The 17,430-nt window shown below is 37.6% G+C and overlaps 3 protein-coding genes across 6 annotated transcripts in view; 1 reads left to right on the plus strand and 2 right to left on the minus strand.

Moving 5' to 3' along the window:
• Mondo (MLX interacting protein mondo) overlaps positions 1–17,430 on the minus strand; it is a 372,455-nt gene that overhangs the window by 278,748 nt on the left and 76,277 nt on the right. The window lies entirely within an intron of this gene.
• Positions 576–2,629, plus strand: LOC145322071 (protein stunted-like). Its single transcript, XM_080163842.1, has 3 exons — positions 576–760; positions 1,484–1,614; positions 2,462–2,629. The coding sequence occupies exons 1-3, from the start codon at positions 732–734 to the stop codon at positions 2,473–2,475; spliced, it is 174 nt and encodes a 57-aa protein (XP_080019968.1). The 5' UTR covers positions 576–731; the 3' UTR covers positions 2,476–2,629.
• Positions 4,224–17,430, minus strand: part of LOC145322058 (uncharacterized) — a 100,189-nt gene continuing 86,982 nt past the window's right edge. For all 4 annotated transcript variants that reach the window (XM_080163827.1, XM_080163826.1, XM_080163825.1 and 1 more), the window contains 5 exons: positions 12,114–13,023; positions 11,784–11,881; positions 11,319–11,442; positions 10,808–11,023; positions 4,224–9,755 (listed from right to left, as the gene is read on the minus strand). In XM_080163827.1, the coding sequence (XP_080019953.1) occupies positions 5,544–9,755; positions 10,808–11,023; positions 11,319–11,442; positions 11,784–11,881; positions 12,114–13,023 (5,560 nt within the window). In that variant the 3' untranslated portion in view covers positions 4,224–5,543. The remainder of the gene's footprint in view (positions 9,756–10,807; positions 11,024–11,318; positions 11,443–11,783; positions 11,882–12,113; positions 13,024–17,430) is intronic.

The raw sequence follows: 17,430 nt of genomic DNA on the forward strand, positions 1-17,430 counted from the left end.
CTCGGCGGATACCACAATACTTACAACAAAAATCAAGAATCTTGATTTTAGCATTTCAGGTTTACTTTTATTTCTGCTTGTCCGTCAAAGTAAGTACGGATAAGAATTGCATATCTGTATGAAATACAAATACTTATTGAATAGTAACCTTTACAATAAGCTTTTAATTTCACATTTTTTGAATTGTTTAATTAAGATTATTCATAAGACAAACTTCATTGTTTTTTTCCTGCATATTTGTGCAGTCATAACTTTTAACAAAGAAAAAAAATAAATTTAGGATCATGGAAAGAAAACAAAGTAGCGAGTTTCGTCGTTTTTTCACAATAACTTTTGATATGTGGTCAGGTAAGTATTAATGATTGCTCCGCAGGATTAGGAAATCGACCCCGCAGGGGCTAGAAATAGGAGAAAAACTACTGTGAAAATACGACAAAACCCGCTACTTCATTTTCTTTCCATGATCACAAATTTATTGTAAAGATATAATATACCCCTCTAATTTCGTGCCAACAGTGTTTTAACTTTCTTAACTTTCTACTTAAATTTCTCCGCTATGCGCCATATTTGCTCTGAGAGGGAGGCGATAAAAAGGGGAGTGTTCTTTGTAGGAAGGGAAGAGGGTAGAGGGAGGTAGTGTAAAAGTTGACCCCTCGTCTGTGTGCAGCTAGAGAGCTAAACAGCTGTTTGTGTGAGTGAAAACACATTATTGTATCATCAGCTCTGCAATCATGAACTTCTGGAGAGCAGCCGGACTTAAGTGAGTTTTTCTGTCGTTTATTTTGTGTGTGGTGATCTATGAATTGCGAAGCTACTCTGTTATTGTGTTGCGCTTGTCTGTCCGTCGGAAAAAGCTATATCCTGGTGCCTTGACCGATGCATCGCGATGTTCAGAGCCTATATTTTTTAAAATTAAAGTTTGAAAATTATGAAGGATAAAAATTAGCATAAAAAAACAGAATGATACTCAGACAATATGCTACTTTTGTATATTTATACAGGGTAAAAGATGAAAATTATGCAGTGATTTTATGAAAATTTGCCTTATTCAGTTGTTGCCATTTTTAACTTCCATTTTTTTCATGTTATGAATCTATTGCAAATAATTTGTTATTGAATACAAAATAAGTCCGATTCTTAAATAATATGTTTATCCTTCTTAACCACGCCATTGTGTTCTAGAAAGCTTTGTATTTAAATGTACTTTATTTTCTGCTTTTATTTTTTTATATCTTTTAGAAGGTTTTAAAGTATGAAATTTCAATTTCTTATAAGGAAATAAATCAAATAAAAGTAAAATCATATCTAGTGCTTTACTAACATAAATTAATGACATTTTCTGGTCAATTGTATTTTATGATTTTTGAAAAAAAATTGCTTCGTGTAATACTCGGATATTGCGGCAGCGTAGCACCGGGCGAAAAGAGGAAGGACCATAATGAGTGATTTACTGACATAAATCATTAGGAATTTTATATTTTAGCTACGTGCAATACTCCAATATTGCTGCCCGCGTGGTGCGCGGTGCCCTGAAGAAGGACCTGGCTGTGGACGCTGAGAAGAGGGCCCTGGTCAACATCAAGTTCCAGAAGTGGGAGAACGGCAAGGCTGTTGGTATGTATATCCTTATAATAAAGTAACAGGGTGTCTGTTTGTCTGTATCGAAGGATCTCGCTAACCGCTAAACCGGTATGGTTCTCCTTTACAGGGTAGCTTCTCTGAGAAGAGGGCCATAGTCAAGTGGAAGGCCGGCAAGGCCGTTGCTATGTAACATTTGATAGAGGTCATAGGGGCGTAGTTGCTGGCATAATGAAAGTATAAATATTTCTTTCTGAAGTTAAAGAAATCATAAACGCCGGTCCTAATGGGTTATACTTTTCAGGGGAGCTTCATAAATGTCTTGGGGGGTTTCTGGCTCTTTTCATGGCCACCCCTACTATCCTCTAAAGACTAGGGGCGAAGTATCTGGAACTGATATAAAGAGATTTTTTTATTTTCTTTTTATGAACAAAAAATCACAAAACCTCTCCATAAAAAGTTGAAAATTAACCCGTTCAATAAGACGACATATTACATTATTTTCGTAAATTAGGTTGCTAAGAAGTTTTTTGGATATAATTTTATATTTGTTTAATCATTTACATATTACAACTATGAACTAGTTACATAAAATCAGGGGGGTGGCGGACATTGGACTGTAAATTATACAAAGTTTTATACTTTGTGTACTTTTACTAAAACCTTGCTTGATTGGTTGGCTAAAACTTTTCAATCAAAATTTCAGTCTACAGAAGGGGTGATTTTTATTTATCACCATTGGAGATGTAAATCAATTTATCGTCCATTGTCTTATCCCTTAAGATCTCTGGTAATAAATTACCAATTCTATTTTGTACCTTGGAGTGCAAGGATCGAAACGTAGCAAATTTTCTTTTGTTTAACCATTTTCTTCATTTTTCAGGAGCCAAGGCCTAAGATGAACATATTTGAGGGAAAGAAAGGTCAACACTGGATAGCCTGAACAAATCTATCAAACTGGCAGCGTAACCTCTCTATAGTCATCAATATTCCCGCTGAACTAATGTGTTTTTGATGTAAATAGTTTAGAATAAAGTTATAGTACAACTAATTTTTTTTTTTTAAGGCTTTTCTATAATTAGGGTCAGTCTCTCTTTCAGTACCAGTAAGCTCCTTTCGTTAATTTAGAATTGTCCTTTTGATTGCACGATGATTCCTATAATAATTAAGTAGTACGCTTTAGGAAGCGTAGCAACTCTATATTCGTTACAAGAAAGTCCGTTCATTTTTAACATGCTGATTTTTAACTTTTTGGACATCAAATTTTTGTGATCTATTGCAGTTCACGGTAAAATATTGCTGGTAACGAATATTGCCAAAAATCTATGAATTTTAAAGGCTGCTAGCTGCCAAACGGCTGAACGTACAGATCATACCCGCACACTATTTTAAGCAGTATAAGAAGGCCTACAAATAATCTGGAATAGCCAAGATCCAATGATGCACAGGGAAAGCTTCACTGAAGAAAAAACGCTTAAAATAGGCCTTTTCGCGCATTTCTCTGCACTGCGAGATAATTATGCAGGCCTTCTTATGCCGCTTAAAACAGTGTGCGGGCATGATCTGTACGTTCAGCCATTTGGCAGCTAGCAGCCTTTAAAATTCATAGATTTTTGGCAATATTAGTTACCAGCAATATTTTACCGTGAACTGCAGTAGATCCAATTTTTGTGTTATATAATTACCCTATTCATCTGATTTTTGTAACAATGACTCCTAGGACAACAAGGTACGATGTACGAAGGTACGAAGCGAGGCATCTATATGATCAAATCCAAAAAAGGAAGTATGATCTTTTACTGCAACCTGTCTTGACGCTTATTAAGTTCTGACATTCTAAACGTTATTTTTGGTTTGTCCTCCCTTCATATTTTTGCTTTTACGGATGTCGTCTTCCTTTTTGGCAATAAACATACTCTATATATCCTTGCAGTTGGTTGGTCTAAGCATAAAAGTAAAGCATGCTTGACTAATAAAACAAGGATGACAACTATAAAATGAAGGAAGTTTATCATTCTTAAAATATTGTAAAACTATAGGAGTAATTGTTAGACAAACACAACGAGTTAATTGAGTAGATGAACATTGATTAACAGAATCCGAATAACTAAATAATTATCAGAGATAACACAAAAAAAGGGGAAATACAGACAATCTTTTTTGGAGGTATTGAGTCTACTTATGGTATTCTTTCAGCAGTTAGATCGGTGTATTTCTTGCAGGCTTCCTTTAAGCTCTATTTATGATAAAATTCGAATTTTAAATTTGACGTCCTTCGCTTTAGAGGATGGTGTCAACCTCAAATAAAATTTTTGTCTGAAGCTTAAGATCTCGGAAATTAATGATGTTAATGGGCTGTAATTTTCAAGAAAGCTTTGTAAATATCTTGGGGTGGTTTAAGACTATTTTCCTGACCTTACCTCAAGGCTATGGTAACGCAAATAGCATTACAAAGATATCAGTAACTACTAAACTGATCGAAATACCTTTACATAGGTTCGGGATGGTTTAATGACGTCTTTTTAATTTAGATTTAATTCTTAGGATAATTTTAGGCTATTTATTTTTTAGATTGTTTTAGAACGTCATATCATAGTTATAGAGTAACTTCACTACAAAAAAAAATTAAACAAGAAATATTTGGACAGTATTAAATAAAGTTTATTGGAAAGAATAGTAAAATAATAATAATAATAATATGCTCATACTAATTAATTCCTCTACATTACTATTTAAACATACGTACAATACGTACACTTTTTAAGTATCGCTGCAATTCAAAAGTGGCGTCATTTCATTTTTAAGTCAACAGTCCACATTTAATGAAAAAAAACATTACATTTTCAAGTCGAAAGGTTAAAAAATACATGCTATGCGAGTAAGTTTTGGGTTTTTAAAACAATGTGTATAATAATACTTGATTATAAGGCTTTTTTTAATTTAACGTCATGTAACACATAATTTTCATGAAATATCTCAAAATTATTCTTTAATTTCCCCCGAAATTTTATAAGAAATAATTTTAAAATAGATCATTAAATACAAATTATTAATAACAAAAAATGCAGCCTATTAAGTTTTTTTTTTTAAATTTCCTAATTATTTTTAAAATAATATTAAGCGAGAACTTGATTTTAATAAATAACATATACTAGCCTTGTCATGTGTGAAAAAAAATGGTTCTCACTTATTTTAAAAAGGTGTCCACATATAGAGATACAAAAGCGACTATTTTCTTTACTTGAAAAATACATAGAATATGCTTTAATAAAAAAAGACAATAACACATAATCTTGGCTATGTCTCTAGAAATCTACTCTAATAACCAATCAGCAGCTTTTTATTTTTTTTACGAGGATAACATGACATAAACAAGACTATCTGTAGTGTACAATAATCAATCAATCAAAAAAACAAACAGTTGAAATTTTTAATAAAAATTGGCTTGGTTTTATTATTATTCTTTCATTGTTTCTCTTAGAAAAGCGTAATTCACAATTTTACTTTTCACTCTCAAATAAAAAAAAAAAGTTTTTTTCCCCTTTTTTCAGGCATTGAAAAAACCACCACAGCTAAAGAATGCCTTAAAAAGGATCAAACTTTTTAGTATTCTATCTAATTTTAAGAGAGATAAAAGCATTAAATAATAAATATCAATGGTTAACACTTTTTTATAATCATATCATTTGTTGTATAAAAAAGAAATAACTGGATTTTAAAAAAATTGTGATCATATTATAGGAAATATATTTTAATATTATCCTTTTTATTACAAGTCTGTGGCAATTTTTTGTGTTTACATTCTTCAATGTTCTGTTTTTAGTATTTGTATTGTAATGGTATTATTTTTCATATTAAGAAGATCTCATCTATCACAGCATTTTTATACAGATTTAAGTACAATCTTTCTTCATATCTGTTTGTATTATTTCACTGTATGGTAACTTTTTTTTTTATTATTATATCTACACGCTGTCGCCGCTTGTCGGCGTCACATCTCCATTGTTCAACGGCCGGTCGTCCGCTAGTGTTGGCGGCGTAGAACTAGACGAAGCGGGCTCGTCAATTGGTTTGTTAAGTAAAGCTTCAAGTTTGGTTGAGCTCGGGTGGTCAGAATGGCGCGAGGACGAGACAGAAAGGTTGAGGCCGCCCTCGTCAGAACCGCTGCCTGCGGCACCGGCCCCCGACTCGGATTCGACCTCTTTCATCAGGCGTTCTTTCTTCTTTTCCCGCAAGAGGACGCGCTCTTCGCTGGTCAGCCCCCGACGGACTTCCTCCTCTTCTGCTTCACTGATACCACTGGCAGGACCACTCTTGTCATCACCACCATCCTCATGAATGCTGCCGCTTCCACTTGGAGCTCCGGCGGCTTCGCCGCGCGTCTTTTCACTCTCTTTCTTCTCCTGAAGGGCGGCCGCCACTGTTCCTGGCTTGGGCTTAGCTGGTGCACTGCTGCCGCCGCTGCCAGCCTTGCTGCTGCTACCACCACTGGTTCCAGGTATTGGGGTTCCGATACCGTTGGCCATTGACATAGGTGGCATCATACCAGGCATACCCATGGCATACATGGCTAGCAGATTAGGATCAGAGGCCAGTTTGGGGTCCAGTCCCATGGAGGCAAGCATCTTGGGGTCGATACCGGCTAATGCTTTAGGATCCAGTCCCATTGATGCTAGCAACTTGGGATCAATTCCACCCATGGCTTTGGGATCAAATCCCATGGAAGCTAATGACTTGGGATCAAATGCCTTAGGATCTAGTCCCATTGCAGCTAATGTCTTGGGGTCCATTCCGAGGGAGGCCAACATTTTGGGATCCATGCCCAGGGAGGCCATCATCTTAGGGTCCAAACCCATGGCGGCCATAGATTTGGGATCCATACTCAATGCAGCTAAAGTTTTGGGGTCCATGCCCATGGAGGCCAACAGCTTGGGGTCCAGGCCGGCGGCTGCCATTGAAGCAGAGGTTTTAGGGTCCATACCACCCATGGCACTTAGAGCTTTCGGATCCATTCCCAGGGAGGCCAACATCTTAGGATCAATACCCATTGAGGCCAATGTCTTGGGATCAAGGCCCATGGCGGCCAAAGATTTTGGGTCCATGGCGGCTATTTGGGCCAGCATCTTGGGGTCGATACCTGCCAAACTTTTGGGGTCCAAAGCTGGAGGAGGAGCAGGACTTGCACCTCCCATTGAACTTAAGGCTTTCAGATCGATTCCCATTGAGGCCAGCATTTTGGGATCCAGGCCCATGGAGGCCAAAAATTTAGGGTCTGATAACATTTTTGGGTCAATGCCCATACTGGCAAGTGTCTTGGCGTCTAATCCAAACATTTTGGGATCAATTCCTTGGGGCATAGACTTGGGCACATTCTTGGGATCAAAGGCGGCCTGCAGAGACTTTGCATCCAGGCCGAGAGAGGCCAGAGTTTTAGCATCCATGCCTGCCAACAGCTTGGGGTCAATACCTGCGGCTGCCAACAGCTTGGGATCAAGGCCGGCTATAGACTTGGATAGATCGTTGGACATACTGTTTCCTGATGACGAAGGTGTAGGAGCTGACGATCCTTTAGCCTGTGCCTCCAGGGCTTGGATGGTCTTCATGTCGATGCCATAGGAGGCCAATACCTTAGGATCCATAGCTGCCAGGGTTTTGGCATCTATTCCCATACTTGCTAACAACTTTGCATCAATGCCACCCATGGAGGTTGGTGGCAGACTGGTTCCAGAACTGCTGCTGCCATGGCCGCTGCTGCTTGTACCTGCCTTAGGATCCAGCCACTTAGGGTCAATACCAAAGCTTGCCAACAGCTTGGGATCCATGCTGGCCAACGCTTTCATGTCCATGCCGTACATCGCAGACAAGATCTTGGGATCTGACATGGCAGCTAACATCTTAGGATCCATCATACTTAATGTCTTGGGGTCCATTCCTGGGAACATTTTGGGATCCAGACCGGCAAATGTTGTTGAAGTTGATGTGGTTGGTCTGCTGGAGCTTGATGAGCTTGTCCTACTACCTGATCCACCGCTACTTCCACTTGATCTTGGCTTATCTGCTCCTAGTAGGCTCTTGACAATATTGGGATCTAATCCAAGGCTCTTCAGAGCCTTCTCATCAAGACCTTGCAACATTTTAGGATCTAACCCGAGCAACCTTGGATCCATAAGGCCGGAGAACGATGATGAAGATGGAATAGACATTGTTGTTCCTGTAGCACTTGTTAATACTGTTGTTGATGCTCCACTTGATGATGTTGGGCCACGACTGCTGTAGCTTGGAGATGCTGCTCCACTTGAAGTATAGGCTGATGACATACCAAACATCTTGGGATCAATTCCAAATAATTTAGGATCCAATCCACCAAACATCATTTTAGGATCAAGACTGGCCAAAAATTTAGGATCCGAGAACAGTTTGGGATCCATGGCTGCCAGCATCTTGGGATCAAGCCCCAGTGCTTTCAGATCAAATTGGCTGGCGGCTGACGTTGGTTTTGGGTCAGGAATACCAAACAGTTTAGGATCAATACCCATTGACTGCAACATTTTTGGGTCAAGGCCGGCCAACATCTTCGGGTCAATTCCCATTGACTGCAACAGTTTGGGATCAAGTCCACCCATTGCTGGGGCAGGAGGAGCAGGCGCGGCTTGCTTAGGATCCAGACCAAACATTTTAGGATCCAGACCCATGCTTGCCATAGTTTTGGGATCCATTAATTGTTGCAACATTTTGGGGTCAATTCCGGCAGATTGTAAAAGCTTTGGGTCCATTTGCATTAAAGCTTTCAAGTCCATGCTTGCCAATGAAGCCATGCGTAGATCCAACATGGCCATCATTTTAGGATCCATTCCAAAGCTGGCTAGCATCTTGGGGTCCATAGACGCCAGCATTTTAGGATCAATACCAGAGGCTTGCAATAGCTTAGGATCAAGACCGAAGGGGTTCATGCCTCCAAACATTGAACTGCTGGACAGGGTTGTTCTTGGTGATGCTTGGGCATATGATGAGGCTGGGTGAGACGAGCGTGGGGTTGAGCGACCTCCGTCTCTCGAGCTCTGGCTGGCACGGGATGGTGGGCGTGGAGAGGGACCTTCACGTTGGCTACTGCTTGAACGCGGCGATGGTGCCGGTGGCTTGTCCTTCGGCTGGGGCGAGTGTTTGCCCTTACCGCCTAACATATCCATACCGCCGGGCATGGGGAATCCAGGAGGCATTAAGCCGTACATAGAGGCTAACTGATTGCTTGGATCCATGGCTGCCATAGCAGCTAACAAAGTTGAGTTTGGATTCTTAGGGTCTAATCCAAGACTTGCCAATACCATAGGATCAAACTTAGGATTTTTAGGGTCAAGTCCAAGTGCTTGTGCGATTGCAGGATCCAGCTTGGGGTTCTTAGGATCAATACCGAACGCGGCCAGCATCATAGGATCAATACCTGCCATGGCGGAGGCAGCAGATGATGTCTGCGGCTGTTTTGCACGCTCCATAGCCTTGCTAGTGGCTGGGCTGGCCATGCTTGCCAGCTTCTTAGGATCAATACCCAGGGATTGCAACATTTTGGGGTCCATGGACAGGGCGGCCATCATCATAGGATCCATTTTCATTGGGTTCTTGGGATCTCCGAGGCCGAGCATAGCCGCAGTCATAGGATCTAGCTTCTTGGGGTCCAGACCATACAGAGCCGCTAAAGAGTTGGGATTTTTGGGATCCAGAGCGGCCAAGGCTGACATTGGGTTCTTGGGATCGAGGCCTAGGCTAGCCATGCTGTTATAGGAAGGTCCAACAGTGCTTGGCGACGACATCTTTTTGCTGTGTGACTCATCCAGGTTGGGACGTCCAGGTCCCTTCTTCTTCATCTCATCCTTGAGGCGCATCTCTTCCATCCACTTGGGATCAACCTCGTACAGCGGGTGCTCCATGAGCCACTGCGGCAGATACTTCAGCTTGGGCCCGTCAGAGCCGGACAGACGTTTGCCGGTGCTGCGGTTAATCATGCTGACATGGTCGTCAGGTGACAGCTTCGACATCCATTCCATGAGGCCGCCGGCCGAGGAGGCGGTGCTGGCGGGACGTTTGCTACTGCTGGCGGCTGCGTTAGCCGCAGCTCCGCTGGAGCCAGGGGTTGTTGGTCGCTCTGGTGTTACGCCCATTTGATCCGCCAGCCACTTTTGAACCTGAAAAAAAACATTAATAATAAAATACAATAAGATATTTTTGTAATTGTGTTTTACATAAAATAAAATTAATCTATTACAAGGAAATAAGAGATAAAAGAAAAGAGCGTTAATCTTTAATAAAAAAAAATTAATGTTACTTAACAGTATTTTGTGGTTATCATATTCCATTAAGGAATGAATTGCATTTCGAAAGAAAAATTGCACAACTTATTTAATTGTCATATATAAATCTGTTGAATATGATAATAAATTATTTATATAAAATTCTTAGTTTGATATTTCAACTGAAGAGACTTTCTTTTAAGGGGGGGGGGGGAGTTCTGACACATTTGCGTAAACCTGGTGTATAGGCTTTATCTTTAGACTGAGAGGGGATAGGTTATTAGGGATAAAATCATTCTTATATGATGAATTTCCCCCAGATTTAAGATTTTTTGGATAGGCCTCCAGGTTCCGGAGCTCCAGGCCTCCAGGTGGTCTCTCTACAGGTAAAAATGAAAAAAAAATTTTTTTTTTATGAGTTAGATGTCAGCTTATGAGACAAAATATGTATATGTTTTTTCTTAAAATATGTGAATAACAATCAAAAAAAAGCATATTTTGTTTTTTAAGTTAACCTCTAACTCTTCAAAAAAAAAATCTTATTTTTAATTTTTACCTGTACAGAGACCACCTGGAGGCCTGGAGCTCCAGAACCTGGAGGCCTATCCAAAAAAGCCTAAATCTGGGGGAAATTTATCATATAAGAATGATTTTATCCCTAATAACCTATCCTCTCAGTCCAAAGATAAAGTCTATACACCAGGTTTACGCAAATGTGTTAGAACTTCCCCCCCCCCCTTAGAAATCAAATTAAGCAAATCTAACAATTTTAAAGGCAAAATCATTCATTTGATGTAAGAATTATTCCCATTTAGTAAGTTTTTATTGCTTTAAATTGTAATTGTCTTAATAACAATGAATTTTAAAATTATAAGCTCATAAAGTAAAATTTTAAAACTAGAAAAGTTTCATTAATGGGAATAATCGTAAATTTAAAAAAAACGTACCTTGGCATCTCCCGGATTTCCTCCAAGAGGTCCTAACATCTCCTGGAGCTTGTTCAGATCTGTCCTGGAGGACTCGGCACTCTTCTTCATCAGGTTGTCCATCGGAGAGTCCTTCTTCTCCGGGAGAGAGTTGCCCTTGCCCGCATGCAGCCCGGATAGAAGGTCATCCAGACGCTTCTTTTTCTTTGATTTGTCGTCAGCAGGTGCGTCAGACAGCTGAAAAAAATATGAAATTAATACCTTATATTTTCAAAAATTCTATAAAATATTATCAACTCCAAAAAAATAATAAAATAAGATGATCACAAATGATTTAGGTACTGAATAGGACAACACACGATTAGTATAATTATTGTCCACCCCTTCCCTCAAGAAATGAGAAATATTATTTTTAAAGGTTGCTAGTATATTTGGTGGGGGGAGGAGGAACGGTTGTAAATTATATCAATCATTTTCTCAATTTCTAAATTCCACATTTTTTGGTTTGTAGTAGTTGGATAACTTGAAGTACCTTGCGTTTTTGTAGTCCAAGTTTATCTAGAGCAGATTCAAGCTTGGATCCTTTGCTGGACTGTCCAGATTTCAGGTCTAGGATGCCGCTCAGTCCTGTCTCTTCCACAACTGCTCCGCGATTTCTAAAGAAAAAAATTTTTAGGTAGGTATGATTTTCAAATATTTTTTGTATTTGTATTTTAACAGGGAAAACTTAATAAGCTCTTAAGTTATTTAACTCAGACAAAAAAAAAACACCTTACTACTTTAAGTAATAGTATAGGAAAGACTTCATTTACTAGTGAAATAATCAATAACAATATTTTTCTGCAAGTGTAAAATAATTCTCTTTAAATGCTCTTTGGAAAAGACTTGGTACATTGAATATTTAACTGGCAGAAATTTTGAAGGTAAAATTTCTTTTTCAATGACCAAAGTGTGTTGAGCTACTTTAAGACAAAGAATGTTTAATCAAATGTCTTACCCACTAGATTCTGACAATGAATCTTCAGTAGATGCTTTGTTACTTGATACAACACTCGTGGCTGACATTGGGGTGCTGGGCTGTAACATTCCACGTAACTAAAATAAAAAAATATAAATTATAAAGAAATCTTAAGGGACATGACATTAGATGAAAAAAATTATGTAAATCCTCATTATATGAACAATATTACCCCTTCTGTACATCAAGTACCAACCAATTAAGATTAAATAAAAGTCCCTGAAGTTTTAAAGCCAATAAAAGAGAAAACGTATTGATAAAACTTTGGGTGCCAGTTGTCTATAGATCAGAAAATTTCTATAAATTTACCTTAGTTTTCTCTTCAGGGCAATCAAGAGGTCGTCTTCCTCTCTTCTTCCTGTTGGCCAATCCTCCATGGGTCAACACATTGGCATCCTCAAACCCAGACACCTCTGACGTTTCACTGAGCGGAGTGCTGGTATCCCTGGCATGTGCTGGAGCGGACGGGGTAGCGCTACCATCGGCTGGCGGTGTTTCCGTACCGTTATCCACGGCCTGGTCCAGAAGGACGAAATTTTCTGGCACCGGCCACTTGCCAGACTCCACAGCCTCGAGAATGTGTTGCAGTCGCACCATGAGAACGCTGTCGCGCGGCCACTTGACGCTGGCGGCATACGTTTGAGCCATCAAATCGTTGATCATTTCGTGGTCATAGCCGGCGCCGCCTTTGGCGATGGCCGCCTCGATTTGCTGGAGGTTGAGTTGGGGCGCTTGGATTGCAGCGCGTTCTACAGCACGGGCTTTTTCTAACTTAAGCTTTTCTTTGTCTTTTTCTTTGGCAACTTTATTATTGTCTGTGTCGTTTTCAGTTGTGTCCATTGGCTCTTCATCTTCTTTGTCTTTCTCATCAGAATCCTTACCATTCTCTTTCTTGTCATCTTCTATCTCTTCAATATCTCCATTCTTTTCAGCATCATCTCCATCCTCATGACTAGCGGCACTCTTACCGCTTTCCCGCCGTTGCTTACCATTCTTCTTACCGCCGGCCTCACTGCCGTTATCAGATTCGGCGGTGGTTGATTTCTTGGCGGGCGTTGAGGTGGCGCCGTTCTGTTTGCGCTCCTGGTGGCGTTTCTGCCAGGCGGCGAATTCCTCCTTGGACACAAGAGGCTCGTTACTAAGGGATCTCTTCAGAATGTCTTTGAAACACAACTCAATGTCGTTCAGCACGAAATACTCCATACGGGAAACGCCATGCCTGAAAAATAATTTAACTTTAGTTAAATGTATACAAATATATAATAAGTACCCAAAGTTTTTTAGCCAACGAATAAAATTAATTGAACAGTCCAATAATTTTAACCTAATCCTAATTATGTTAGTTCTGCTACTTGGTAGAATATAAGAATATACACACAGACAGACATCCAGACATCCAGTTACTTTTATATTAGAATAATGATCATTGACCCTATTCAAATTTAGAATTTTAAAACAAAATATTTCAGAGTGTGCAAAGTAAAATAATTCAGAAATCAAAAGGATAATAGTTTTCCCTTTTTTTTGCCTTATAACAGGTTATTATGTCAACTAATAGGTAGGTACTTTTTCTTTACAAAATATATATATAAAGTTTATTTTTTTTTATGTCAACTAAACATTTGTTTTGGTCAAGTATCTTAAATCCATGAATAAAAGTTTCAGCCTCTTTCAAAACTTAATTCAATTCTGAGACAAATTTTCTGATGTGAATAGAATTCCGAGGCTTTAAGAGTTTAAGTATTTATCTGTCTGTCTGTCAATACATATGTTGTCTGTATTGTGTGTGTGTGTTTTGGCACTTGACAAATAAATGTACATTTTATCATAACAAGAAAATCTTACAATTTAAGACATTGTTATCTTTATATTTATATTTAATGTTTAACAAGAATGATAACATTTAAAAGTAGTGCAGCAACTATCGAGCAACATAATTTTTTTTCCATATTTAGTAAATGTAATGTTTAAAAGAAATAAATACCTCAAAATAAAGCCTTGAAAATCTAAAGGACAATGCTATAAAGTAAAATGTATATAAGTTTTGTTTCTTTAAAATTCCCCCTAAACATGTAAAAGTACATGTTTTGCGGTTAAATCTCTCATTCAGCAAATAGACCGTTAATGAAAACCCCCCTACCACAGCCCATAATCCTTATATAAAAAGTAAAAGGGTTTGCGTGTCTGTCTTTCTGTTTCTAAGGATCTCGCTAACCACTGCACATTGGGGCAAATCAACCAAAAATGGGATTTAATTATTTAGTACCCTTAAAATTCATCTCACAAAAATTTCATTTTATACTTTTTTGTAGGTAATTTAACAACAAACAAATTTGCTTTTATGTTTTTTTCTGTCATTTGAAAGAAACATGGAGATAAAGGTCATTTTATGAAGGTAGATAGAAAATTACCAGATTAACCCCTCCCGAAAATAGCCCCCCCCCTTACCCTATCCATCTATCTATCCATCAATCTATCCATCTATCTATCCATATATCTATCCATCTACCTATCCATCTATCTATCCATCAATCTATCCATCTATCTATCCATATATCTATCCATCTACCTATCCATCTATCTATCCATCTATCTATCCATCTATCTATCCATCTATCTATCCATCTATCTATCCATCTATCTATCCATCTATCTATCCATCTATCTATTCATCTATCTATCCATCTATCTATCCATCTATTTATCTATACATCTATCTATCTATCCATCTATCTATTCATCTATCTATCCATCTATCTATCCATCTATCTATCCATCTATCTATCCATCTATCTATCCATCTATTTATCCATCTATCTATCCATCTATCTATCCATCTATCTATCTATTCATCTTTCCATCTATCTATCCATCTATCTATCCATCTATCTATCCATCTGTCTATCCATCTATATATCGATCCATCTATCTATCCATCAACTATTCATCTCTTTATCCATCAACTATCAATTTATCCATCCATCAATCTATCCCTCTATCTATCCATCTGTCTATCCATTTACTTATCCATCTATCTATCCATATATCTATTCATCTACCTATCCATCTATCTATCCATCTATCTATCCATCTATCTATCCATCTATCTATCCATCTGTCTATCCATCTGTCTATCCATCCATCTATCTATCCATCAACTATCTTGAATTTCGTGTTTAAAATGTCTAATTAGGGGTTTTGGTTATCAGAGCAATATGAGAATTTTTTAGTAGCGCAGCTACCCTATCACTAGCTTTTTGGGCACCTAAAAGTGTAACTATGTCAATTGTAGTCCGATTTTAGTGTTCAAAGTGTCAAATTTGGGGTCATGGAATTCATTTCAGTGGGAGGGGAGGGGATGGTGTAAAGGGGGTGGATGGGGATCCTTATTTTAGCAAGCTACAAGTTTCACTTTATTTTTATGTTTAATAAATCCATTATAAATGTGGGCATGATTAACATAAATTTTTATTAACTAATATCTATATTTATAATGATATTATGATTCTTGTTTACTGTTCATATGAATACTAGCGGCTTCGCTCCTAGCCTCTAGGGGATTTGCCCCAAGAGGTAATTAAACAAGGATGACAACATCCGTGAAAGAAGCGAAGCTCTGAAATGGAAGGACAAACAAACATTAACACTTGTGAAGTGTCAGAACTGAATATTAATGCATGTCTATACAAAATTGTAATTAAAACTGATTAAATACATGTTACTGTTTAAGGACATACTGACGTTTTTAGGACTTGATTATAGAGTTGCTTCGCTTATAACATTACACCTTATTGAAATAGGAATCAGAATTAAAAAAATCAGATGAATAGGATATTTTTAACATTCAAAACCATTATTTGTTGTCAAAAAAGTAAAAATCAGCTTGTTATAAATGGATGTACGGACTTTCTGGTAACGATTATAGAGTTGCTGTGCTTTCTAAGTCGTACCTAACTGTTGTAGAAATCAGCATGAAAAGTTTGAGATCGATAGGACAGTTCTAGCCTGTTTAAGTTAAGTAAAAGAGCTATCTGTACCAGACGTACGGACGGACCGACCCTAATTATAGAAATATGAAAAAATTGAGGAGGATTTTTATTTTTGAAAAAGAGCTTTAAACAACCACAGGACCAGTAGATATATTCCCTGAAGAGTAGAATTCAATCGGTTTAGTGGTTAGCGAGATCTTAAGAGATTGGCGGACAGACAAACAGACATCAAGCTACTTTGTATTATATATTAACACCTAGGGATCTAAGGAACAAAACAATAACCGATTAATATGTACATCCCCAATATTGATACATATTTAATAAATTATATTTCAAAATTATTTGTCTGTAGATGACAATTAGTGGTTGAAAAGTTTTAACACTTATCTTAATGAACCAACCAATAAAAAATCAATTAAATTTCCTGAAGTTCTTATGCTAACGAATATAAAAACGTTATTATAAAACTTTGAAGGTTGGGGACTAGTGTAATTAACAGTCCCCTCGCTTTCTAAATAAAACTGCTGACATTAAACATGAATACCATGTAACTACATAATTTAAAAACAAAGCATTACCAATAGACAGACAGATAGACTACTTGCTAATTCAAATTTAGAATGATTATAAGAACCTCACGTTATTTGCATATTTACTTTACCTTTCCGCAGTGAGGTAGGGGACATTGGCCTGTTTATAACACTAGTCCCAAAAGTTTTACAGTTGTGTGTTCAAACGTTTTAACTACTAACTTTAATCTACACAAGGGGTAATTTTGTGTATTATCATTGGGGATATACAGCAATTTATTGACCTTTGTCTTATCCCTTTAGATCCCTGATATATGTAATAATTTATAGAAACGATTATTTAGTTACATTAAAACATCAAACATAAAGAAGTTTAGATTTAGGTTTAGCCCCCCCCCCCTCTCCTTCCCATCATTTAGTGGAATAGAACTTGAAAATACTTATTATTAACTTTAATTCTAAGTCAGAATAAATATTTCCCAATATGTCTATGTTTTTGTGTCTTTTATTTATTTGAATTATATCTTAAGTTTTGACTTTAAAAGTGCATTTAAACGCTTTTTCTTACAAACTTTTCGTGCACTTACGTTCAGAAAACGGACTAAAAACCCCTACGGGGGCGCAGGGGGGTAAGTGAAACCAGTACTGGCGATTAAAATATGTCTTTGGGTAATCAAATATCGTTTGTTTAGCCGGCGACACCCGGCGAAAACATGTTTCCTCTTACTGTGATCTTAAAAGTTGATTAAAAAAGAAACAAAAAAAAACTAAAATCTTGACTTCAACTAGAATTATTAAGGACTAATTTCTTTAATTTGTGTTTTTTTCTTTTATAGTGTCAAAATATATGTAATGCATGACTCATCAAAAGTTATTTTGTCTAATTACGTTAATTCTAAGAGATTTTATAATACTTTTAAAATTGTTGGTGAAACACAAAAAGTATGCCTTTTTCTGTAAGAAAATTTTTGCATTTCTTGACTTCCATGCATTAGAATGCTTACTTGAAAAGCGTATTTTTACGATTCCTTTGAAATCTGATGTACATTGAGTATGATAATACTCATAGAATGTTTAAAACTTGATTTGGGGGTGGTGAATTGA

This window comes from Acartia tonsa, chromosome 6 (assembly GCF_053477335.1).
Source record: "Acartia tonsa isolate MP-2025a chromosome 6, ASM5347733v1, whole genome shotgun sequence".
NCBI classification, from domain to species: Eukaryota; Metazoa; Arthropoda; class Copepoda; order Calanoida; family Acartiidae; genus Acartia; species Acartia tonsa.